This window comes from Melospiza melodia, chromosome 11 (assembly GCF_035770615.1).
Source record: "Melospiza melodia melodia isolate bMelMel2 chromosome 11, bMelMel2.pri, whole genome shotgun sequence".
Taxonomy (NCBI): Eukaryota; Metazoa; Chordata; class Aves; order Passeriformes; family Passerellidae; genus Melospiza; species Melospiza melodia.
The window spans coordinates 19,656,156-19,682,985 of record NC_086204.1 but is presented as its reverse complement, the minus strand read 5'-3'; the positions used below and the strand labels follow the sequence as shown (position 1 = coordinate 19,682,985).

Sequence of the window (26,830 nt, the reverse complement as noted above, 5' to 3'; positions counted from 1 at the left end):
AAAAATGAATCTCATCCATTAAGGGCTGAAACTGGCATGTTCAGCGGTGGGGTAAGATCCTCCACTGTAGCTACAAATTACATTTGCCAAGAGAATCAAATGAATGCCTAATGCACAGACTTCCTCAGGATCACATATTCAAGATCCTGCAGTACTGAAGCACTGTGGTGGGTTAAAGACACACGAGTTTCTGTGTATGAATTGCTAGCTGTTATTAATTTGCCAGAGATCCATAGGGGAAATTATTCAAAGAGGTGCATAGGAATTTAGTGGACAAGGACCAATTAATTAGTGGGACTCTGCAGACCAGGCCTGTGCAGGCTCCTGTCACAGGGTGACTAACTGCTGCAGTTTGGTTATGGCAGAGTTGCCTTTGTGGCTGCTCAGACCAGTTACATCAAGCATGGTTACTGCAGGTGTGGGACTGCAGTGCCAACACACACAGGGGCTGCTTGTGGCTGCAGCAGTGTGCAAAGTGCTCTCAAGGCCCCCTCCATCTGAGACCCTCATTCAAGAACTAGTCAAAATGGTTAAAAATGCATAAAGGTGTGAGTGCAGAGCAGTTATACCTGAGACAATTTGGCCTCGCTGCTGTTTTCCAAATGCAAATAAAATATTGGACTACAGAGCCTGATTTTCAACTTACTCCTGCACTGGGCCAAAGCAGCACAAAATCAAGGGAGCTGTTGTATGTATTTGGACACCCACCTCATACTGTGAGGTATGTAGCAGATTCTCTAAAAGGGAATGTTTTGTTTCTTTACGTTAAGTGTCAAAACATCCTAAGTTGAAAATCATTTCAATGTAAGGAATATGAAAATAAAAATTTAACGTACCTCAGGAGCTTTAATTACTGTATCAATTGTTCGTGGAGATGTTGCAGCTGCTCTTACTATAAATTCATGAGATGGATTTTTCTGATGTACTTCTGAGAAGCCCAACACGAGCGCTGCACCAGGAATGTATTGCATGAATCTAGAGATAAACAAGGTGTGACAAACTCAGGTGCATGAACAAATGCACACATGGGATGTTGAGGGCTACTGCAGATCCAAAACCTCAGGAAAAAATGGAAGAACTGAAAAGTTGAGGAAATATTACTTTGGGTCAAATTAAATGGTTGATTTTATCAAGAAGAAACACATTGGTTTTATTTTGCCTATTTAAAAGGGTTATTTTTTGAGATTGAATAGAAGAATATTTTAAAACATAAAGGCATTTGGAAAATAAATAGAAAATAATTTAATATGGAGAATGAAATCAAACATAATTTTAATATATTTGGAGGCTATCATTTAATATGAAACATGTGGAAAAAATAGAACACATCATAAAATACTTGTCAACCATTGAACTTGTGGTTACCATCCAAGCACCACCCAGACAAGTATGTTTGAGTTGAAAAATTTCATCCATTCTTTCAGCGTTTTTCAAAAGCCAAGTAGGGTAAAAAAGTAAAATAAAAATTTAGGAAATAATGAATTACATACTCTGTGCTTGTCTTTTTTATCCAGGATGGAAGCTTTCCCCATTGCACCTTCAGCTGTGCAGCTGGCTTCTTTGCTAGTTGTCCTGTGGTAGTCACTGCTTCTATCCTGTAATCCTGGCACTCCTTGCCCCATCTCAGTCTGGCCTTTGTAAACAGGGAAACAGTCACCCAAAGTTCAGAAAAGAATCCCAGAATGAACTTTGACCATTTCAAAATGTAAAATTTTCTTTCACCAATTTGTGCATTGATCCTTCATATTTCCAATCTTTAAACAGGCTCACAGAGAAATGTTGACTCGTTCATGCAAAAGCTGAGGCATAGTAGGAAAAAAGTTTTCTGGTCTGTGCCAAACTACATATGTTTGGCATAGACCAGAATGTTCCTGTTTGAGACATGTTCCTGTCTCAAAGCAGCTGCAAAAAGCATGTTGAGATTTCCTTAGATGTGGTAACTTCTTAATAAATATGTATTTTTTCTAGAAGAGGACTGCACTATAATTTCTCTTTTTTTCCCCCAAGACTTCTTGATTTGAACCCACCCCACTTTCTTCAATAGTGAATATCATGCTGAATTTGTTAATTGCAGCTGCAAAAAGCAGAGATTTATAAATTGTTGCACAAACATCTCTTGTTCTAAAAAACTCATGGGAAGCACAGCACAGGGATATGCAAAAACAGTAAGGACCTTTTCCTTCATTTATGATGCTCTCTTTGGCATCAACCCGTTACTCAACTTTGCTTTTTCCATCTTTTCATATAAATCCTAGGAAATACAATGTAAATATATTTGAGTTATGAGTCTTTTGAAATCACACAACAGTCTGACTTGGAAGGGACTGAGAAGGATCATCCAACTCCTTCCAGAAAGAGTTCAGCTCCTGAGTGAATGGCCCATACAGGGATCAAATCCAGTGTCCTTAGTGTTATCTACACACTGCTCTAACCAGCTGAGCTAAACTTGGGGTCAATAAATTATATACAGAAAAATCAGGCAGATTCCCAGACAAGAAAACTCATAGTTGAACAGATAATAAATAGTGATGAAGAAGTGAATTTTTCAATTTTTTAAAATGCTTCTACTGGTTATATTTTGATTTATCTTGAAAATCAATACTTTTTTTGCCAGAGTTTGAAGTGTGTGAGTATTTCTTTATACTATTTTCTATATTAATGGGGAAATATTTTCTGAAAGTTCCCCAATTTTATGAAACATTTAAAAATAAGTATGCCTTTCCTGTTTAATACTCTTAATCAGCAGATTCTCTGCGCCTGCTCGGGGCTTTGTGGATGTCCCTCTGTGCGAAGCCGCCTGGGCACTTACCTGTGCTTTCAGAGGCAGTATCACAGCATCAGCACACGCTTTCCAATTGGTTTCAGCCAGCTGAACCACAACTAGTTGCACATCAACTTTGGCAGCATCAGAACGAACATATGCTGTGGCTTGATAACCTTGATTTCTGCTGTCACTCCTCACTGCCTGCGCCACAATCGTGATGCCAGGTGGAATTACGTCTCCCAGGAAGTTGCGCTGAAAAAGAGCCCCCGACCATCTGTGTTTAAGGATTCCTGTGTGCTCACCAGAGAGCCTGCAGCCCAGTTAATGTGCACTGATAGCAGGCAGCAGCCCTTGTCCTTCACCACTTTAGTTTGCAGTACACATTTCTATATCCACAATAGTTAAAGATGAATTTGGTTGGAAACTTACTTATTCAAAGACATGATTATTTTGATGAGGGATCCAAGATGCTTCCAAGCTATCTTTGTGCATACAGCAAGGTTTTGTTCATTATGGTAATGTTCCAAATAGTTGCCTACAATGTGTGCTAGAGACATTCAGAATAATATACACATTCACAACTTATTTTGCTATACTACAGTTTCTTCAAGCCAATCAAATATTTTGAAGTCCTGCTTAGTAGCAGAATTTCCCATGACATTGCCTGCATTTGCAGAGCTATTTGTTCTATTATTATGTAGATACCTTTATGCAGGACAATTATAGAATACTGTGTGCACAATAAAGGTAAAAGCAATCTGTGCTTAATGGGCCTTCACATTTACCAATCAGTAATGTCCATGGAAAGTCTGATTTTAGTTATACTCTGCATGCACTCATGACCTCCAGTCTACATTTAAAAATGATTAGGCAGACTTATTTATTTCTTCCTCATTTTTACCTAAAGCAACTGATTTTGTATTCTGGGCTTTCACAGGATAAAGAAAATTATTTCCTCTTTAACTCACAGCTACATTCCCTTCAACATGTATAATTTCCAAATCCAGGCTTTCACATACTGCAAATACCTTCAGAAATGAAGGAAAGGAAACAGACAAACCTGAAGACAAGGGGATAAAAAAAAAAAAAGAGTTTTTTTTGGGGGAAATATCTCAATGAACTTTGGCTTTCAATTTTAGTGGCACCACATCTACAGCTCCTGCTCAGCAGCCAGCTAAGCCTGGCTGCTCCTGGGTACCACACGCAGTTGTACCTCTCGTGTCAGACTGGAGCTGTGGCTGTGGTGGTGGATCCTGACTCTTTTGCTCCTCCTGGAGTTGTGGGCAGAATTTTCTCCATGGTGGTGGTGGTGGCTGCTGCTGCTGCTGTCACTGCTGCTGCTGCTGCTGCTGTTTCTGTGGCTGCTTCCCAGCTCAGAGGAAGATGATGATGAGCTGCTTGATCCTTTATGATCTGGATGCTATGAAATAAAAATAGGTTAAAAATCTATGAGGTAGCTCCAGTTTTACAGTGTAAATATCAAAATCAGAGCTATCAGCCTTCCTTTATAGGTAACGGACTTGGACATATCTAGAGTGTTATTTTTATTTCCATTTATAGACATGAATTTTGTTGGTTTGGAATGTGCCTTGCATCCACCTGAACATCTATTGAAAAAAAGACTGCACAGATACTGATTGCAAATAGCAACATCACACCATTCGGATCTAATGCTAGGGAAAATGAAAAGTGGCATTTCATAAGTGGTCAAATACATCCATATCCAGAAAAAAAAGATAATACAATTTTATGAATAACACTATAAATCATCTTCCTTTTTCACATGCAAGGTGAAACACCTACAAAAGCCACTCCATTATCACCCTTCTAATATATGCTAAAAATACCTCTGAGCCATAATGTGTACTGAACCTTGTTTCTGAAAAAAAACTGTGTAATGATTTTGCCATGGCTGCCTAAGAACTGTGAACATAACTATTCCCATTGGAAGGTCCCACTGTTTTATCATTTCCCCCATGGTCTTTGTTAACCTAGCTTTGGCTGCATTTGTGTGTCCTGACCCAAGTGCTGCAACACCAAAAGGATGACATGTAACAGCATATTAGTAATAAATCTGCTTTTTTTGTTCATCATAAATATTGTTATTGGGGATTATGGAATAGTCAAGGGAAATGGCCCAAATAAAGCCCTTCAGTAACAGGTTTGTTCACATCAGCTGCAGCTACCATGGCAATGTGCACTTGAATTAGGCACCTACCCAATGGACGTGAGCAGACTTGAAGCGGAGACTGTATACTTTTGGAAGGTGATATTCCTGCAAAATTCACAAAGAAGTTATCACCTACAGGTCAGTCAAGATGGCCTCCTAGCAGAAGTCAAAGTATTAGACATTTTACCCATTCTGTGGAAGTGTGACTACTGCCACTGTGAACTCGGGACTTGGCGTGGTTTGTCTCAACTCCTTGGTCAGACTTGCTGCGCCAACGGGAAGCACCAGTGCTCTCACTGCTGCTGCTGCTGCTGCGGCTGCTCTGTGTTTTAGGCTTCTGCTCACGGCCACTTCTCTCTCCTTCAGCAGCACTGGCAAGTGGAAATGATGTGGTCTTGGACTGCTTCTTAGCCTTATGCTTTATACCAGGTGCTTTGCTACTGCTGCTGCTACCTGCGCTGCCTCTGGTACTGCCTTTGCTGCTGCTGCTCTGGCTGCTGATACCACTGCTTCTGCTGCTCCTGCTGCTGCTGCTGTCCTTGCTGCTGCTGCTCTTACTACTACTGCTTTTGATACTGCTACTATTGCTCTTGCTACTGCTACTACTGCTCTTACTACTACTGCTGTTCTTGCTGCTACTACTGCTGCTGCTCTTGCTACTGCTACTCTTACTGCTACTACTGCTGCTGCTCTTGCTACTACTGCTGCTGCTCTTACTGCTGCTACTACTGCTCTTACTGCTGCTACTACTGCTCTTACTGCTACTACTACTGCTGCTCTTACTACTACTACTACTGCTGCTGCTCTTACTACTGCTACTACTACTGCTGCTGCTCTTACTACTGCTGCTGCTGCTCTTGCTGCTACTACTATCACTGCTACTGCTATCACTACTACTGCTTTTGCTGCTGCTGCTGCTACTGCCCCCAAATGGGTAGAACTTCTTTCCTTTGGCTTTGGACTGCCCTGCTTTCAGATTTATCTGGGTGCTTCCCTGTGATGCTCTGTCATCGGAGTCGCTGCTGGAGGGGCTGCTCGTTGTACTCTCGGCACTTCCACTGGCGCTGCTGGCACTGGATGATGAGCTCCTGTGTTTTCTTGTCCCCTAGTCAAGGGTAACAATGGAAAAAAATTATTTTTCTGTGTTCCTGCAGAATGGTATAAGTAAAATCAGATGCAGACATCTCTGAATCTCTGCTGCCTTAGAAGACAAGGTGTATGCTTGATAACATCTTTGCAACACATCACAATAATTCAAAGGCAATTTCATAATAATGTGTTAAACCCACACATAAGCAGAACACCCCAAACACTTTTGTGATAAGGAGTGTGTGCAGCAGTTGTTGGCCTCACAATGACATGTAACTGGTATCAGTAATGACAATGCTGTAGCTGTCACTGTCTCAGGGCACGTTATGTAGCTGGTGTCAGAGCATTTTGCTGCAGTTGCAGTAGCTGTAAATAAGACTACTTTTTGGCTACACAACAGCTATTTTATCTCTTACAAGAGATTTTCAAAAAAGCATGCAAAACCAACCTGCTCCTTCTAATGTCTTTCACTTCCAGAAAGGATGAGTGCAAACAAAAGACCTGCTGAAAGACTTGTGTATCCAAAAGTCTGTCTTTATTTTCCACTTTGGCATAATATCTAAACAAAGGAAGCTACTTAGTAGAAGGAATAAAAATAAGCTTTGTGTAATGTCTCCCACAAATTCAGAAGTGGAATTTTGCAGCAGTACCTGATCATCAGTGTCAGCAAGGATTTTCTTCACTTTTTTAATTGCTTCTTTTCTGGAAGATGCTTGTGCCTTTGGATCTTCAAATGTTACTAGACGTATCATTTTTGTAGGAGCTTGGTCTCCTGCTTGAATTGTGATTTGTATTTTTTCAATAGGTGCCTCAGTGGAAACTGAAATTGCATGACAATTAGTATTATTGTTACTATTAGCAACTGAATGAGAAAATAAGCCAATTTCACCATAATTTATTCAGCCATTTTTTCTCAAATATAAATGTTCAGTGATTATTATTGGTATTGAGAAATTTTGTTAAAAAATTTCTCTAATAGCTGAAGCATTTATTAATGGCAAAGAAATTTTATAATATTACCATGATACTAGATTCTTTTCAAGTCAATAAACAGAATGATCAGCAGATTTAAGTCAAGTGAATTGGATTGTTTAAAGAGATAAACCATGGGTTAGAGAATTAAATGTCAGACAGGAATGGAGGCTTAACTCTTGAATGCTAAAGAATGGCCCAATGGTTAGGCCATTAGTTTGATACTTAGGAGACCTAGATTCAGTGGCCTGCTGTGCTTTTATTTCTTATGATCATGGATTAAGACATTAAGGACTAGATCCTGGCAGGGTTAATCCATAATTCCCTTTTAGAGTCTGGGTTTTAGAATGTAGCTACAGGACACTGCATCAGATCTGTTGCCCATGTCCAATTGCTTCGTGCTTGCATCCCAAATCCAATGATTCAGGATGCATCAGACACACTCTGCAGGCACAGATCAGCTCTGCTTGACGCTGGCCACACTGAGTGGCATTGCTGGGAGAGCTGGGAAATTGCTGCTCAGGCGGCTGGGGGAGAAATGGATTCCTGCTGTGAGCACAGACTGCTGCCAATACTGGCTGGCCTGGTTCTTCTAACTGTAGATTTAGTGGTACTTAAGATGCAAAAAATACATATGCACATATACATCTGTATCTATCTATATGTGTGAGTGTGTGTATATACACACCTCCACCCACTATTTTCTCTTTTGTGCCCACTTGCATTTACCTGGCTTGAAGCTGATTCTCAGGGCGTGCTCTCCAACCAGGTAATAAAGAGGCAGGTTTTTGATAAATGCTGCGTGCACGCTTTTCTTCTCAATGCACACTTGAACTCCAAACGTGCTCGCATTGAAGCACACGGACTGAACAAATGGCTCTTTTTGGGAAGAGGAGCGTCCAGAAGAAAAGGGATTTCCAGATGAAACATCCTCTGCAGACTGTCTACCCTATGAGACAGCACACACATCAAGGGAACTCAGACAAAAATGAGAGGAATTACCTGCACGTTATGCATCATATTTTGGTAACAGTACCTGTGCTCTGCAGGGGAAATTAACCAGTTTATTTTGGATAGCAAAGCAGAGACATAGAACAACTTGGTTTTAAAGTGGAAAAAATTATCATCTGAATGGGTTGATTTGACTACCTACTGTAAAAAGAGCTTCAGGTTGTAAGAATGGGAAATTATATCAAAAATTAATTTTAAATATTTAATTTTGTTTCCCTGGAATATTAGACAGTGTTTAGAGGTTCTTGACAAAACTGACTATGTTTTAGACTGACTGGAGTTTTTTCTTTTGATTTTTGACATGTCAGACAACAGAACTTTCAACTATGTTCACAAAAATTCTGAGTCAGATGAGGTCTAACATGAATGTGACACTATATCAATTAAATGGTCAAAACATATAATGTATTAGAAATTTCCACTAAAAACTATGTAATTTACATGTGATAAGCAATGCTTAGAGAAGAACAAATTAAAATTAATTAAAACTGGAATCAAATCCATGAAATGAAAACTATGATTTCCTGAAGCAATGAAGCAAATACCTAAAGACACAATAATCACAAGATTTAGTTTCACATACAATTCATGCTTGCAATTAGCTTTTTTATGCAGTTTATCATGTCTCACAAGATTCCAGCCTTGCGTGAACCCTACCAAAAAACCCGGAATTTCTGGTGATGCTGAGAAATGCTCCATTCAGTGCCATTTTTCAGCTGCTGTTCATTTAAGAATAACTGTGGAATGCTGAGTTTTCAGGAAGGGAAGCACAGAGGCACAAAGCAGAAGGAAGCTTGTTCCAGGATATCGGAAAGTGCTCTCACTGATAGCACGTTTGTCTATTGACTTCTCCACAGGAAAGTGCTGTTCTTGTCCTCTGTTCATCTCTTATTTTATCTGAAAACCCTTCAGAGTTGCAGGATAACAATGAAACCAGAACAGGACAGTGTATTCCTGCCTCTGTCGGTCTGAATGAATCCTCACAGCGATGCCTTCACAGCACTGCCTGGATTAGAAAACCTATCCTGGCTTTAAGGAAACCTGGCTCAGGAAGTCATGACACAAACTGCACTCCATGCTCGAATCAGGATGCTTATAGGCATTAAGTTTGGCTCTCTAAGTCGAGCAGTGGAGCATCTTGTGGAACATTTGTGATTGCCCCAGGAACATGGTGCTTCCATAATGGTTGCGAAGTATTTTAAAGATTGTGGGCCTGTAGATGGCAGTGCAAAATTAATTACCAAAGAAAATGCTTTTGCTTTAGACAAAGTGTTGCAAGCTTGATGTATTACACTCCAGATTTTAAAATAATGTTACTATAGGGCTATTTGTGTTATTAGATTGAACCTGGCTTATTTGAGTGAATCAGCATTGGTCAGAGATGAATTGTAGCCTTTCCTATAGAGAAAAGAAATGGTTCCCTACTGTTTAAAAGCCCAAAAAAGAATAGTCAGACACTACATCATTTACCCCGATGTTATCAGTCTCTCCTGATGCAGAATCTGAATTGAAGGACGTCTTCATTAAGTCAGGCACTGCTTCAGGTAAAAGAACTGGAGTCATCTTACTAGCAGCCAAATCTCCAATATTTCGTGTAACAGCAAATGTCTTAGACCTGCAGAATAAACATTAGAGGAAACCTGTATTGATAAAGCACTGCTGAGGAACAGACCTGAATAATGCCTTGTAGCCTGCACTCAGCAACAAGTATCATACCTTGCAAATTGCTTTACAGATATTTACAGCATCCTTCCTGTTGTGTTTTCAAGGACTGCTAAGAGTCAATAAAGACAATCTCAGGGGCAGATAGCCCAGTTAGAATTTTAGAACCATGTGAACAGGTTAAAAACCTTTCAGTTGATTGGATCTTCATACTCTAATACCATGAAAAACAGCATGCTTAGAAGCCTGGCTGCGGATTATATTATTACATTTTCGAGTTTCCCTATTTTGAGCTCGTGGACTTTTAAATTTTTATATTCATCTTCTCTGTCTTCACTGCAGTAGCCTTAGTTCTAACTTCTTTTGACATTGTATTTGGAAAAATACTGCCATAACTTCAAAAAACAGCCTGGGGACTTGTGGCTACTGAATGCTGTTTCCTGTGCAATTTTTATTAGAGCAGAATTGAAGAAAGGAGTGTGAAATCATGAAACTGTCTCCAGCTTGATTTAAATTCACTAATACTCATGCCTTGGCCATGACTTGGCAAGAGGTCAAGAGAGTTGAGCAGGAGGGTTAAGAGCCTATTTATGTAAATCTGTCTGGTACATTGTTTCCAGTGTTGTGAATTCTAAGTGTATTAGTCAGGATCCCAGATAAGAGATAGAAGGTGCAGCATCAGGCTGAGGCTCTCATGGCAAAATATCCTGAACCCCTGGCTTCATACCCCACATTCTTCGTGGAACTTGTTATGGTGCTGTGAACTATGAGTTTTGTTTTGGGTCAGAGCAACACCTCGAATGCTGAAACACTTTTGAGAGACACAAACCTATTTCCCTCAGCTATTAACACGGTGTTAGCTCTACCTTATTAGCCATTTATCAGCTAACATCCGTCTCAAAATTCCCCATGTGCTCTTTCTCAAGGATGAAGCTGATCTCTTTGCCCTGGGGCTTTTGTGGTCTGCCAATGGAGGTGGCTGCTGTGACAGTGAATGGAGATGGTCTCAAAATGGTCTCTATTTTAATACGGTCCACACTGTACTAGCCTGAGCAATTCCAATCTAACCTATTTGAAAGATGAATTTGTATTCATTTGATAGCCCTCTCTTCCTCTTGAAGGCTCCTACCGTGCTGTGTGCAATGTAAAGCACACAATTGCTCTTCATGTGGAACACCTCAATAAAACATGTGTCACCTGTGGGCTTTGTTTTCTTTTCCATCTCTCTCTTTTTTTAGATAAGGACATGACAGCAACGCTCCATGCTGGGTGATAGGAGAACCTTGAAGAATGGAATCTGAAATAAAATATTCTCCCTAACAAGCTGAGGGGATAAAAGAAAATACAAATCAACTTGCATTTCAGATAGCTCATCTGGGTAAAGAGACAAAAAGGGAAATGGTTTTATTTTAATCCCATTCAATAATTCAAATGACCACTGAACTGCAGGCTGGATCTCCAAGCAGAAAGCCCTGGGGTTTCTTTTCCAATTTTTTAAGTATTTTTATGCCAATAGTCTACTCCTGCCACCTAATGAAAGCGAAGGATCGATTCCTCCCTGTTGAGCACAGAGAGCCGACAAATGTAGCTGCATCACAGGTGACACATGTCAATGTCTGCAGAATCACACGGCACAGTAAAAATAGGCTACAAGAGCCAGCTCTGGTGCTTTAACAAGAAAAAACAGTCACAAAGAAGGCCTAAAGCTATGGTATGAAAGAATCTGTTCTCTCTGATCCCACACAAGGGAGGAAAAATAAAAAGGAGATTTTCCAATATGTATTAGTGCATTTTTTTGGATGAGAGAAGAAGCTGTGCTATGATATAAGGCAAACTCACTGCATGGGTAGGGGACAAGCAACTGAGCTGTGTTGGACACACTGATGTTTCAGAGAGTGTGGCCTTTGAGCTCTCCTGTCCCCCCTAGGATGGGGACAGGAGAGCTCAAATGTCTGTTTAAAACAAAAAACAATCAACAAAAACCTATTTTTCCAGGTTTTGAAGCACAGTGTGACAACACATGTAAATAAATGAGCAGTGCTCCCCAAACACACCTTGCTGCCTCAACAAGATCACTCTCTGCATTCTCTGCTATATGTGGTATAATATGTTGGACAAAGAGATTTACAATTACCTGGCTCATCTTGCAAATAAGATGCCTATGTGAAGCAATTTCTACTTATCCTACAGCTAAAATAAGCAAAAAACCTTATGATACAAGTTCTATTCATGATTATACATATACTTCAGTAGGCTGTCATTATGAATGTGTGGTATATTAGCAAAGTGCATTCTCTGGCAGCTCTCCATATTTATACTTTAATCACAGAGCTCTAATTTCCCCTGAAATTTATTTGATTTTTACTTCTTGTAAATTTTGTTTAAAAGTATGTTGAAGTAGCCATCTGTAGTATACTAAATAATTATGTGAAAAGAGCCTTAAAAATAACCATTATTTTAATTAAATTTTGATAGGATTGAATTGAAACACATGCTATATATTCTCTCCATAGTACGATTAATTACTGTGCTCTGATTTTTGCTATAGAGAGAGTTGAGCCCATAATGTGCTGATTTGTCTTGGGAATGCAACATCTCTATCACCAAAGTTTTCTATTTTTTTTTTTCTTCTTTTGAGCCTGTGATTACTAACCTGAATTTCTTTTTGGCTCTTGAAAATTTATATAAGTCCCACTGCTGTGACAGGTTATAACCTTTATGGTGTGTAGGATATAAATGAACCTAATACTATTGAAAACTGTTTGCTTCCTGTGTCTGAATACCAGAGATGATGGGGAAAATAATACCATGTCCTGTCTAACTTTAATGTCATGGGACTGTAGAAAGTAACCTGTTGATCATCAAGACAGTGCCCAATATGAAAATATTTTGAACAGAGCTTACAAACACATGAAAGATCAATAGCTTTCTAGGACTATTTCTTTAAATGGGGTATTTAAAGCTAACAAGGGAAGGTGTCACAATATCCCTAAAACATTGACTTCAATTGGATCTTTATTATTTGGTAGGTCTATGTAAAAGGAAGAAAAAGGCTATGTTGAATTAAATTTTTAACTCAGTCTATATAGCTATATATATCTCTATATATTTATACATCTATATATCTATCTCCTTTCTGTCTACTGTGCCTGCTTGTTTTTCTTCATGCCTCTAAGATTTTACTTTGCTTGGTCTTTGACCTCCTCAGTGATGTGGTTCAGTGTTACATTCTCTAGTTATTGCTTTGCCTTCTCTTGCACTCATTGCTGTTTCATTGCTCCGTGTGGTTTCCACTGGCCATTTGTTTTGTAACAGTGAATGGGAATGCTTTTTGGAGAGAAATTGATGGTGCTAGAAGTCATCTAGTGAGTATTAGCTTTCTCATATACTTGGCATTATGGAGCTATTTCCAAGTGACTACTTCACTTTATAAATGGTAATGCTGCAGGGTCTAGAGCAGGGCTTGTGCTGGAACTCATGGGCTTCTCTGCTGTAATACCTTGTTTCTGATACTGACTTGCTTTGTGCTTAATGGCAATGCATTTAACCCTTTTTCTGTCTCATTTGATCTCCCCTTAAGTCAAAGGAGGAAAATATTTTTTATCTATTTGCAGGGAGGATCCTTCTGCTAATATTTCTCTCTGCTTGAGGCTGTAAACTCCCCATCAGTATTCAATATTCTCATTTCAGTTCAGTGTGCTTATTGAGTTCATTAATATCTGCCTCCCTCTCTCTAACAGTGGGAACTGGTGAGAAGCTGTTGCCTGCTGTCCCTGATGACCTTAGGAGCAGGCTGTCCTGGCCTCTATAAGAAACTGAACAAAAAAAACCCATGCAGCTAACTTTTCATCTCTGAAATGCTGAGACCCTCCCTACCTTTGCATGGAGAGGACCTTATTACAACCACACTTGATGGAGAGGAGGAATTGTCTTAGGGAGGAGGATGAGATGTCAAATGCATGTCAAATGGCCTGTGACTATTGAAGGACAAGGGAAAATAATGATTAGCCTAACTGGTGGCTAAATGGAGGAGACCTGCAGAGCATCTCTGGGCCAGCAGCCATGAATGCTAATTGCAGCTGGATCAAGCAACTGATCTCTTTTGTTAAGGCTGTATTCCTGGCACAGAAACTTGTTAACATTTCAGTGGTTTGTATAATCGCTGATTTCTGTTGTCAGTGAAGCTTTTTCCTTTGTGAAGAATTTTCAGCTTCTCTTTCTCAGGCTTTTTTTTTTTCATGTGTGTGCGTGAGAAGGTTTTCTAAGTTTGGTCTACTGCTTTGATTCCTTGGACATATTCTTTCTGTTTCCTCCTGCTCTTTGCATTTGTATTTCCATCTGTTTTCATTTGTTTGGCATCTGGCTACAACAGTTTTCCAGAGTGTATTGTAATTGCATGCACTGATAATAAATCAAGGAGACCTAACAGGTAAGAAAACCAAATGGCAGCCACAGGGGAACAAAGTAAAAACATAAGAAACACCAAACACTCTATGCTTCAAGGCATCTAATGCAAATATAGATGGGTTAACTGTTCTAACTGATAAGATTCATCTGGCTTATATCTTACCTAGTGTTTCCAGTTCAAATATTTGTATCAAGATAGAAATTTTATGTAATTTGTGTTTCAGATAGCTTATGGATCTCAACAACTGAGATATAGTCCTAAGGAGGATTTTCAGGCGAAGGCCACAGAAAGTAACACATATTTTCAAGCAAAGCTTTAGTGCATATCACTTCACTTAAAATGAACATTAACTATACCAATCACCACCACTTATCCAAGCTGTAAGTCTTGGAGACAAGAGACAAGATTCCTGGATGTATTTGGGTGACTCTGCTTTGCTACATATAAAGATACTAAGTGCTGTGTCTTACCTTATGGTAACTACATCAGTCTCATCTTTACATGGCGGGATTTCAATTTTGATATTTTTTTCCTTCATCTGGATACTGGCAACAACATTCACAGGCACATGAGCATTCATTTTGGTGCGTGCTTCCAGCCCTGCCTGGACTGTGTGTGTATTAATTCCCATTACAAAGGTCACCTCCTTGGCCATGCTGAAAAGGTAGAAGGAGGATATAATTATGTTCATGCAGCAATCAGCTGTTGAATATTTATGGTCTCTGTCACTTGAAAATATAATTATTTTATTTTATACGAAATACTTACCTTAGACTTGTTTTGGATCTCAGCTTAATGTTGGCATTTAGTAACTCAGTCAATCTGAAATCAGACTTTGGAGAAGGTGTAATCTGTGCTTGAACTATTAAAAAGAAAGCAAGGAAATGGTTAAAAACGCCCTCCAGTCCTAACAAGAATGTTTGTATGGCTAAAGCAAAGAGCTATGTTACCATTTCCTGCCACTTTTGTGATGGAAGAGTAATAGAAGCTGGTCTCTGTCGGGAAGCCAGTGCAGGTGGGCACAATGCGGCGGATCTCAGAGGACAGGAGAGCCTTGGTCCACTGCCTCCCTACACCACTTTGAAGGCTACTGATTATTCTCCTTAGTGAAGGGATTTTTTCATCAGATCCATACCATGCCTGCAATTACAGAGTTCAACATGTCTAAATAAGCAGAACTTGAATATCATGATCCGTGTCATTAAGTATGCCTCAGGGGAAATTCTGCTAGCAATGATTATAAATAATCCTGATCAAAGCTTGACCTTATTTGCCTTGATTAATACTAGAGACAAAAACCCCAATCATGGATTTATAAAAGGGAGAGAATGCATGAAAGTAACAGTATTTTAGAGATTTTGATGCTTGGGTAGTGGTGCTTTAAAAATGATACCTGCAGTGCATTTTGAATGGCGTTTTTATCAAGTCCACCAAAAAACAGCTCTTGGCCAAACATCTTCAAGTAGCCTGATGCAAAAGGTTTGTCACTGGAGAATGCCTTCCAGTCAGAGAGCTGTGTGAGAAGATTAAAAAAGCCTGATTCTTCATAACATCTGAGAAAGCAATATCAGAGATTTTCTTTTCCCCCAGAATTTACCGTTTTCAGGATTTTCTTGAAGTCATAGTCAGCCTCCCAGTCCCTGTCAGGAGTGTAACCTTTGGCAAACAACTCCTGCAGTCCTTCAGCTGCTATTCCTACCTGTGGGAAGGAAAAGTGCAGGTGTCAGTGGATGAAGGTTATAAGAAGGGATTAGAGGGCAAACTGTGGGTAGACCCAATTACCTCCAAGGGATCAGCCACTCTTCCAAGGAAATGTGCCCGTAGCTGGGACATTGCTACAGTTGGAATTAAGCTACCTGCATCATTCAATACCAAATATTTAGCTGCCAGCCCGCTCATAAGGGACTCTGCAGAGAAATAGGCAGTAAGACACAGCACAGTTAGTTTTTAGGTCAGAATGTGCAGATTATATCTATTTACTAATTTAATAATCAATATCATATGAGCAAGACCAGAAAACTTAGCTATAAAACTGATGTTCTGAAACAGTTATAAACAGAATATTCTGATTTTTTTTAAGTAATAATGGGCAAAGCTACAAGCTCACTGGTCACTGCATGGTGGTGATGCCATTTTTCCAGTTGCTTTTGCTATATCATAGAATCATAGTATGGTTTGGGTTGAAAGCAATCTCAAGGATCATCCAGTTCCAGCCTCCTTCCATGGGCACGGGCACTCTCCAGTAGACCAGTTTGCTGAAATCTGCATCCAGCCTGGCCTTGAATACTTCCAGAACTGGGGCATTCACACCTTCTCTGAGCAAGCTGTGCCACTCTCATCACCCTCACAGTAAAGGATTTCTTTGTAATATCTAATATAAACCAATTCTCTTTCAGTTTGAATACATTCCCCTTATCCTGTCACTCCATGTCTTGTGTAAAGCTGCTCTCCAGGTCCTTTGAATACTCCCCTCATGTGCTGGAAGGCCACAATTAGGTCACCCCAGAGCCACCTCCTTTCCAGACTGAACAGTCCCTATTTTCTTAGCCTTTCCTCATGGGAGAGGCATTCAACCCATCTGATCATCTCACTAGTCCTCCTCAACACTTGCTCCAACAGGTCCAAATCTTTCCTGTGCTGAGGGCCCCAGAGCTGGATGCAGCCCTGCAGGTGGGGCTCACAAGAACAGAGGAGAGGTGCAGAAATTCCCCCTTGTCCTGCTGGTCTGGCTTCTTTTGCTGCAGCCCAGGACACAATTGGCTTTCTGGGCTGCAAGTGCATGTGGCTGGCTCATGTCCAGGCTCTCCTTCTGCAGCACCCTGAGTTCTTCTTGGCAGGACTTCTTTTGATCTGTTCATTCCCCAGCCTGGATTGATATGGAGGGTTGCCCTGACCCACGTGCAGCATCTGGCATTTGGTCTTGTTAAAACTCCTGAAATTCCTATGGGCCCACCTCGTGAACTTCTCCAAGTATGGAAAATATGCCTGTCCATATCATTTACATCCAGTCACACTCTGTAACATCAGCTTATGAAATGCTTTTACGAGACGTCATTTAGGGCACCTTGACTAAGGAGATGAGAAATGAAAACAGATTTGCCATCCTTTGCTAATAGTTCAGGGAAAGTGATACAGATGTCCTGTAAGGACAGATGGTGAGCTATAGATTTGTCTTTCAAATGACTCAAAAACTATTTAATAAATCTAGTCCCAAATGCTGTAACCCCCACATGAAATGCACCAGTTGTTAAATTATTGATAACTACTGAGTGAACTTTGAGGAAACAATTAGTTTCTATTTATTTCTCTACTTAGATATATCATCCATAATGTTTTTAGGTACAGATAATCAGTGCAGAGCACAGTCAGCAATTCTTCCCAGTTCTGGCATGTTAGATTCTGTCCTGTTTTATGAGTTGAAGTAATTTCTCTGCTTTTCTAAGTTTCCTTAGGTTTTAAGAAGAACAAGGCTGACAGGATATGTCAGCATCCTTGTTGTGCTTCCTTCTAGCCCTCCTCTCCTGTTCCTACACCTTCTGGAGAATAGGGAAATATGTATGAACTGTAATTTTGCCAAATTGCCTTCATTGTTTTGCTGCATGAATGTACTGTGCTATCCAAAGTGCTGGGCACTATCTACCTACAGCATATGAGATTCAGAAACAGCCCCTGCAAACAAGACACAGGCGTTTATGCCACCCCACTTTTGACAGAGGAATAAGTGGAGAACATTCAGTAGATAGTAATGATGATCCTATTAAAAAAAACCAAACAAACAACCAAGTGGTGCCACACCGGGACATTACTAGTGAGTTGACAGAAAACAGAAATGTGAAGACTAGTTTTTCTCTGCATGAGCTTAGCCAAGGCAATGCCAGGTGTTTTCTGGACAGGACACTAAAACTGAGGCACAGTGCTTAAGTGAATTTGTTAAAATTTTTATGTTCTTACCACAAAACCAATAAGTTAAAAAGTCCATGGTACTTCCTGATACTCAATAAGAAGTATTGCTTAAAAATTAAAAAATGATTATATAGAATTCATTGACTTGAAGAGAGCAGGAATATTTTCCACACCTCAGGCATTACATAGTGCTAATGCTCCAAGAATATGTTTGCCATTTCACCATAAGAGTTTGATGACACCCGCATATATTTGATTAATGTCTTACCCCAAAGATGGGGGAAAGAAAACTTAGTGAGCAAAGAAAGCAGTCTTTGGTACATATAAACATCAGCATACATTTGACTATATGAATCTGTGCATATTAAGAGTCAGATTCTCACAGTCCTCACACTGAGCCACCCCTTTGATTTCAGCAGCAATGTGTAGAGCATGAAGCACTATTTGTGGTGGTCATGTGTGACAAATTCCAGAGCAGAGATAGATTCAGCTGACATTATTTCTTGTCATTAAAAATTCAGTATCTAGCACCACAAAGATCTGCAATGCTGGGGGCAGATTTTTGTTTTTATCAAGGAAATAGGTACTGCGTTACAGCCGTCACTATGGTAACTCTTCCAGAATGGACTCACAGAAAAATATTTTACCTGTGGCTAGTGGAGACAAATCAAATTAGAAATCCTCTTCCCATGCTAGTGCAGTACAAGATTGACTTAATTTAACTGAATTATGCAAGTCTAAGATTAGCATGTGTGAGAAAAGGATCTTGGTTTTTATTTTTCAGGATGAGGACCTACCTATCCATGGTAGCCAAATTACTGACAATGGTCTTCCCTAGGAAGTAACAGCAATTCCCTGATGTACTGCATTTCCAGGCTACAGCCAAAATAAAGTATTCCATTTCACATAGCCTCCCTCATACATATTGCACCCTTCTTTCTCACTGTGTGAAAATTTAGATGGCTTTAATTTAAAAGCAAAAATTAGAAAACAAAATGTTTGTCTAAACAAAGAAACACATATCTTCATATTAACAGAAAATGTATCTATCCCTGAATGTATTTTAAGTAGTACAAATGTTCACCTGGTATATATTAGTGACTGTGTTTCTTTGGACAGTTGCTGTCTCCATGATTGAGGCAGCAAGGACATGTATAAAAATATATGACTGTGATTCTTACAGAATGTATCATATTTATTTCTATTATAGCACACATTAAATGGCCATGTAAAACCCACAAAACTGGGGCAAGACAACAATAAGATTTACCAAATTCTTTCAAACCACACCCCTGTTTCCAAAAAGGAGGCAGCAGCACTTGTACAGTCAGCACTGTGGATTTCAGATGTTTCAGAGTCTCTTAATATTGATTGCTTTGAGATACCAGTGAACGACAAAAGTTCTAAAAACATCCAACTCCTGATAGATAAACAGCATGCATAAGGAGACTGTGTTTGGAGATATAATCTCCCAAGTCTACCAGCTACATATGCCAAATCACTGAGGCTGTCATGGTCATTTACATAGAGGAGTTGCTTAAAAAATCTACTGAGAAAAGTAACATACATGGAAAATAGGAAAAGCTACAATGTGGCCCAATAAAACATCTCTTCTAATCTGGTCCTTCCCTACTTTAGCTACATTTTTATTTGTAACTCTGATGTAACTGGCCAGTCTCCAGATACCATACATGGATCTGCTCATTGTAGTAAAGAATCCTGGTAGGAAGATGCAAGAAAAATCTTTAGACAATAAACCTGATGTAGCTGCTCCTGGGTGCAATAAATTGTCACATCTGAATGTTTTCAGAGTTTTCTGTTTCACTGGACACAATTGTTGGGGTGAAGAGTATTTAGCATCACATTTGGATGCAGCAGGAGTTGTAGGTGTTCAACACTGGTGGAAATTAATCCACTTCAGCAGCAATTTAGGTCCCTTCTGTTTGTTTGGTGCTGAACAATGGTATGAAATTGTTAAGCACCACTGAGAATACAGCATTTGATACAGGAGCATGTGCCTCCCTGACTAATGAAAACGGAGGGTTAGAGCCCCACAAGCCCTCTGGTAATTTCATGCTGGCAGTGTACAAAGCAAAACACACAGGGACATAAAAACTCTTCAAATGGAGGGTCTGAGATTCTCATATTTTTTTCACTGAAGATCAGAAAACATGGAGGAACAACAAGCAGCCTAACAGCTGGCTAGGAGAATTTTGCTCTCATACTGTACAATTTTTCCCCCCACATATTCACCAGTGTACATTTTCCACAAAACCTTCTGGATCTTACCTTTAAAGATGCTGAAGCGGAAAACCTTGCTGAACTGATATCCAGACCTGTCAAACTTGGGACTTAGAGCTCTGACAGCCATCCTGCAGGCAGAACCCCTGGAAAAGTTCAGTGAGCACATTAACATTCCAATTAGCTTGCAACAAGTGCTTCTCCTAGGAAGGGAATTTTCCTTACAGCACTTGAAGATCTGGATCTGTGCTTCTGCCCAGGGCCCTCAAGTGAGAGTAGATGAAACTTGCCACTTGCATGCTGGGCTCCCTCAGCACAGCATCAGCTAATGTCATCACGACTGGGAGACCTGGCTTGGTTTCAAGTAAAACCGCTGCAGCCAACATTCGGATTCGAGGATGAAGTTTTTGATTCAGGAAAATCTCAAGGGTAATAGCCTGGACCTGAAAATAATAGATATATCCAGATTTACTGTATGTTTGAACATTTTGCTAATAACCATCCAACAGCAGTGAATTATCTGTTTCATCAACAGAACAGTAACAATTTGGATTAATTAATTATAATGGCAAGAGTGTGGTTTCATAGTCCATGGGCTGGAAGGGGCATTATGGTAATGTAGTCTGACTTCCTACACAATCAAAGCCAAGGAACTTCACTGAATAACTTCTACATCAAGTCTTTCATCCTTTTTTGAGCTATCCCACTCTAGGTAAAAGAGATTTCATGAATCCATTACATACCTGAGAAGTGATTTCAGTAATCATTTATCCCTCTATATAAAGGTACAACTTATTTCTAATAATGTGATCTTCTGTGGTACTTTCTGCTAAACAATAGAATAAAAATGAAACAAATAAAACCTAATTTATTACCATAAATCTCTACGCCATATAGGCAGCTTAAACCAAAATTCAAGGCAATGAATGTAGTAGTACTTGTGGTTGATGTGTTTGCCCTCAGCACTATTCACTACCAAGAACAATTTTGTGCTGGAACCTTAGCAGTTTCCAGGGGGGCACAGGAGCCTTTGGCCCTAACTTTGAAATGGATGTGGGTGATGTGCCCCTGTTCTGGCAGCCCTTCTGCACAGCCCTGTCCTGCCTGGGAGAGAGCACATCCATGAGCTCTAATGATGAATGACCCAGGAAACTTCAGCAAACTTTGGAAAAACCCTGACTGGTTTTATGAATTTGGATATGTTTATTATCAGATGACAATGTAGATGAGGTGACAAAGATACAGTAGGCCTAAATTTTCAAATTAAACAATAAAAAAGGCCATGAATTATGTACATTTAATCCAAATATGGGTGTGTGCCTAGCTGCAAGCCAGGAATTGAACTGTTTTTGGAACAAAAAAAAAAGTGGCCACAATCATTAACTTGTTCCAGATCAATTTTCCCCAAACAAAATGCATAGGAAATGAAACTGAATGGTCTGGGGCACCTGTGGAAAGCCAGGCCAAAGAATAATCAGAGATGCAGTGTTGGTCCTAAACATCAAATTGACTTTTTTTTTTCCCCAGAAAATACTTTAACTTCTACCCTTGCAATTCTCTCCCCTCCCTCCCCTGCATTTCCCCATCCAGCTCCTGCACTCCACTAAATTGTTTCTTTATTCTTTTGGTTAAAAGCATACCCTGGCTCACTATTGTCTGTGGATCAATATATGCACTCAAACTGGGAGGCACATGCAAAAAATGAGTACAATGGAAACACTGATACTGATTAGTAGGTGAATAGTTAATGAAAGCTTTTATTTTACCTTTTTATATTAAGAATTTACTTATATAAAACAAGAAATTTCAACATCAGGAAAAAGATCTTGAAAAGCTTGAAAAGGTTTCCATTTAAAAGCAGATTGCTTCCAAATGAAAACGATTGTAAAGTGATGTCTGTGGTACACGAGAGTATGCTGGGGTAGGCATTGTATGTGAGATCTAATAATTATCTCAGTCAGGGACAAAAGTCACATTTAGTAAATGCTCTGTTTATGACTTAAGCCCACACAATGTCTGTAAATTTGTAATTAGGATGCAAACCCCTGGTATCTATTTACAATAAAATCTGGTCTTGAATTACGATTAGATGTGACACTCAGTATTAAATGTCAATTCTCTGAAAACCTTGTTTTGTGGTTCTCTCACATACCAAAGGTGAAGTAGTACTAAACACATTTGGGTCAATAATTTAGTTTTCTGTCTAATGTCCTTGGAAATGAAATGTTTGCAATGGAAATACCGATTTGTCTTCAACAACAATGAATGTGTCCTTTTAATGGGATTTTTTTGTTGCAGTCTGAAATACTGGAGGTTAATGTCAAAAGAAATAAGACATGCCTACCGAGGAATGGCTAAGTATTTTTTTTTAAATAACGTTATCTTTAAAGAAAATAGATCTTTTTTTCCCTCATCACCCATTATCTGTTAGCGGCTTTGTAAGTGGAAGTCAGAAGGGCAAAGGAGGCATTTTCTTACCATTTTGGGGTCTTTCAGGCCTATGTTTTTCAGGGCCATCACAGCAGTCACATGGACCCTGAGTGGCAAATCCGAGGCACCAGCAGCATATCCTGGCAAAAACTTCTTGATGTGCTTGATGCTGGCTGGATGTCCTACATTCCCAAGGGCTTTCAAAGCCAGGGAAATTTCTTCTGTGCTAGACTTGCTCAGTGCCTCTCCTGCAAAGCCATGAAGAAGCTGAAAAAAGAAAAACAGATCTGTTGAGTTCAATTCCAGCTCTTATCTATATTCCATCCACCAGCCTCTTCTGGGGTTTGACTTCTATAATTTCAGTTTGTTCAATTCATTTATTTTAAATGTTTTCAAATTCTTATTTTTCCTCATGAATAGAACATTTTATTCATAGAACGAGTGTAGCTGTACTGAACAGCTTCTTCTCACTACACCTTAAAGTTACCAAGTAAGATTTTTAAAGGAAAAAATAACAGCTTGGACCTAGCGTTCCCTGCCTTTTAAGGTAAGCTGGTAACCCTGAAATAATGCTGCTTGAGCATCTCTCTCTCTCATGGTTGAAGACAGGACAGATACGGTTAAACCTTCACACCCTTAAAAAAGATTCCTGAAGATATGGATAGTGGTGGTGCCCTTAACCAGCTATGACAGCCTCTTTTCAGTGTGGATTAATAGATGAAAAATGAGTTCCCTGCCAACAATTAGGTAATTTTACAGCCTTCATTGTATGCAACTGGATCACACTTTCTTTAGTATGGCAAGATTAGAAGTAGTCGTCTGAAGGCTGAATAAAAGCAAATAACTAAATCCTATTAGATAAGTTTTAAATTATAAGAAATGGCTCTAAAAAAAGCAACCGAGATGTTAGAGAATAATTTCAATACCGACTGTGCAGTTTAAAATAACACATTTGAGATCCCTTCATGGTGCAGAAATAGTCTACTTGGTATTACTGATCAAATGAAAGGACACTGGAAATGCATTGAATAAGCCTAAACAATCATTTGCTTTGGGAAAGAATTTTCATTCTTTGACACAAGGTTTCTCAGATTTAATTAGCTCAAGAGCATTGGTGGCAATTGTAACACAGGAGACCAATGCAGGAATGTTGGCCATGCCTATGTACTGCAGGAAAAACATCGTGTCAGGCACGCAGTGTAATTGGCACACCCTGCTCTCACTGGGGATGGTGGATTGATGGGTGCCAAAGACTAAACACATATTTCTCTTTCCTTTGCTGTTACTGGCTGAGTGGTTGGCTCCACGAAACTTGACACGCATTTTTAGAACTGGGAAATGCTATTCAATGACTACTCAAATTGTTTTGAGGCCTGCTGATTAAAAGCAGTGTAGAGCAGGGAGGGTATTACTGCTGTTATAACAACCTTATAGCCTATATTGATGACTGGGCTCTGCTTCTGGCTAGGATACATTAATTCTGACAAAAAAATTGGGCTTTTGTATCACTTAGTTAATTTATAAATATACATAATGCCTATATTTAAAGTATTTTTGAGCAATGTCATGGGACTTCATTAATAATTGGCAACAAAGCACTCAGAGACACTCAGATAGAAAGTGTTATGAATTGTTTGCTCCTTCCTCTCACTCTCTTTTGTGTGCTAATCTAAAGATAAAAATGCTGTATTTAACCAACTGGGGTTCCTTTCCCCAAAGGAAGTGCTGTAGTGAAGCGAAATACAGCTTTCTGAATAATGAAGAAAGAACTCAAGGCTTAATTTTTCCTTTTAAATGATAAATAACCCCGTGGTTACCTGGAGACACTCGGAGCAGGAGTCTGAGGAGGAGCACTGCTTGTGGCACAGGGACGCGTAGCTGAGGTGGCAAACCTTCCCAAGCACGGAGCTCGAGCGTGGGCAGTGCTTCTTTACTATGAGCTGGGGAGAAGGCAGCTGGTTGTTACTACCATTAATGAAGAGGAACATTATTGAAAAATATGGTTCTGCCTAACGGAAGACAAAATCGGGCTTTTGATATTGTTTTTGTTGATGGATTTTCAGTTAATCTGTGGATAGTGCTGTATTTGACACTGTAATTGTAAAGTAACACCAAGTAACATCTGGAAGGCAGATCTGTCTCTTTTACAGTGTTTCACATTTAAATTTGGCATAGCCTATAATCCAAAGGGAAGAAATCACCCAGTCATGGAATGGAAAAATGCACATTATTGAAGAAACATTCATCGTGTTTTGTGATTGCCTCATCTATAGGTACAATGAATTTGAGATTTGTTGTGAATGGACCTCACTGCTTGGGCAGAGAGGAATATCTTTTATAAATGTAGGAGCTGACAGGAGGCACCGGCTGGTTTCCCACTGGTTTCTTGTGTGGGAAGCAGAGCACCAGCACACAGTAACAGTTGGGCTGTCAGGGCTTTCACTGGGGGAAAAATTCTAGTCTGGGGTTCATCATCTCTACTTAGGGTAGGCAGAGATAAATTCTTGCATCTGAGACTGGATTAAAGCCTGCGTATACGGAAAAAATTGCAAAAATAATTAGACTTCCTCCTACATGGCCTACACATTGACATAATTTCCTTGGTTTTGACAGATCTTCTCAAATTCATAGCCATCCTTCTAGGAAAATTAGGACAAATACGTGGATATAACAAATATGTATTTCTTGCTCCCTTGTCTTTGTAAACAGTCAGAGAACTAATCTGATGTAACTATAAAGTACATTTGGAAAAAGAGAGACTAAAGCCACTGTTTGCAGCAATAACCTCTGTCCCTGTGGGGTATTTTAGTCTTTATTCCCCGTTTCATTCCGGACTCATTTTCGCCCTTTTGATTTGCATTCTCCTCCCCTTAAGACATGCAGGAAACAAAGCCCTTTCAACCTCGCTAGAGGATATAAAACCTTTGTAATTTCAAAGCCTTTGCTATCTTGTGAAAGGAATAAATACAACAGATGCTAGAATCAGGAGGGTGGTTTGAGAGTGTTTAGAGAATCCCACCGTTGCTTCCTCCATCACATCCTGAGTTGGAGGGCTGGAGTGCAGAGCTACAAGCACTGTTTGAGTCACTTCCCAGCTGGTGAGCTCCTGCCTTTCCATTTTGTGCCGCAGGAACCTGAGCGCTCGGTGACTGGCCACTGCAGGGATTATATCCAAAATGTGGCGCCTGCAATGGGAAAGGCAAGCAGCATTTTCCAAGTCTGCCTCTGAACACAGGGATCCCAGAGGGTCTCCACAGAAGCAGCACCACCTTTACTGCCTGTACCTGTAGGCTGGCCGACTGGAGAATCGCTTCCACACCGATTCGTAATTCTCCTCGTTTGCTGCACGGAAGAGCTGCAGGAGCTTGAGAGCTTTTGCTGGTGCATCATTGGGAAGCTGGTCAGAGGTGGCCTCTACTAATTCTTGGAGGCTTTCCTCTATCTGCAGAAAGATGAAAATGCAGAAAGATCACATGCATTGTTTCCCACAAGCAGGGATTTAAATCTCCAACAAAGAATCTGTCCAGTTTCTGAGCTTTACCTCATTTTCCACATCTTTTATTTTGAATAAGTGGACAGGAAGCTGAAGCAGTTCACTGCCAAACTGATACTGAAGAGATCCACGATTCTGGTACTCTTTTGATGGGACCTCTGCCCTCTGCTTCTGCACCTCAGTCAAAACAAGTTTCTGCCTGGAATGGAGAACCCCAGGAAGAAAACATCACAAGATTCAAGGTACAAACGAAAAAAACCCCAACAAACAGTAATCCTGCTTCCCCGTACTGCAATGCAGCTACAAAAGGTTTTGCTATTGAGGGTATTTGCAGCCAGATGCAAATACCCTCAATGACATGCTGCTCAGAACCAGGCTCTGAGGAGGTGTGCACTTGCCCAACAGGGCTCAGAACAGAGCCAGCCTTTGCCTTCCTTTGGGAAAAACTGGGCTTGAGAATTTATGGAAGAAGAGGGAGGTGAGAGGTTGTGGCCTGAAGAATATCACAGGAAATACTTGCTGTGTCTTAAGGAGTAAAAGATGGACTCTAGAAAAACACAGATGGGAAACTTGCTCAGAAATTACAATTTAATTTAAACATTTTAAGAAGTTCATAAAAGCTGTTATGTGTCTGTGTCTCTCCTGGAAGCTTCAAATGAAATTGAAAGTTATTAGATACAATAAGAA

At 39.9% G+C, this 26,830-nt stretch overlaps 1 protein-coding gene across 1 annotated transcript in view; it reads right to left on the bottom strand.

The window, feature by feature from the left end:
- LOC134422795 (vitellogenin-1-like) overlaps positions 1 to 26,830 on the bottom strand; it is a 42,849-nt gene that overhangs the window by 7,243 nt on the left and 8,776 nt on the right. Inside the window, exons 7-29 of the mRNA XM_063165168.1 lie at positions 26,192 to 26,342; positions 25,935 to 26,092; positions 25,670 to 25,835; positions 24,468 to 24,590; positions 22,699 to 22,917; positions 20,446 to 20,663; positions 20,269 to 20,366; positions 15,859 to 15,983; positions 15,674 to 15,775; positions 15,470 to 15,589; positions 15,027 to 15,216; positions 14,845 to 14,938; positions 14,547 to 14,732; positions 9,477 to 9,621; positions 7,725 to 7,944; positions 6,674 to 6,843; positions 5,607 to 6,039; positions 5,122 to 5,387; positions 4,983 to 5,039; positions 3,978 to 4,184; positions 2,810 to 3,016; positions 1,491 to 1,633; positions 837 to 975 (exon numbers count right to left, since the gene is read on the bottom strand). Coding sequence (XP_063021238.1) covers positions 837 to 975; positions 1,491 to 1,633; positions 2,810 to 3,016; positions 3,978 to 4,184; positions 4,983 to 5,039; positions 5,122 to 5,387; positions 5,607 to 6,039; positions 6,674 to 6,843; positions 7,725 to 7,944; positions 9,477 to 9,621; positions 14,547 to 14,732; positions 14,845 to 14,938; positions 15,027 to 15,216; positions 15,470 to 15,589; positions 15,674 to 15,775; positions 15,859 to 15,983; positions 20,269 to 20,366; positions 20,446 to 20,663; positions 22,699 to 22,917; positions 24,468 to 24,590; positions 25,670 to 25,835; positions 25,935 to 26,092; positions 26,192 to 26,342 — 3,937 coding nt within the window. The remainder of the gene's footprint in view (positions 1 to 836; positions 976 to 1,490; positions 1,634 to 2,809; positions 3,017 to 3,977; positions 4,185 to 4,982; positions 5,040 to 5,121; positions 5,388 to 5,606; positions 6,040 to 6,673; positions 6,844 to 7,724; positions 7,945 to 9,476; positions 9,622 to 14,546; positions 14,733 to 14,844; positions 14,939 to 15,026; positions 15,217 to 15,469; positions 15,590 to 15,673; positions 15,776 to 15,858; positions 15,984 to 20,268; positions 20,367 to 20,445; positions 20,664 to 22,698; positions 22,918 to 24,467; positions 24,591 to 25,669; positions 25,836 to 25,934; positions 26,093 to 26,191; positions 26,343 to 26,830) is intronic.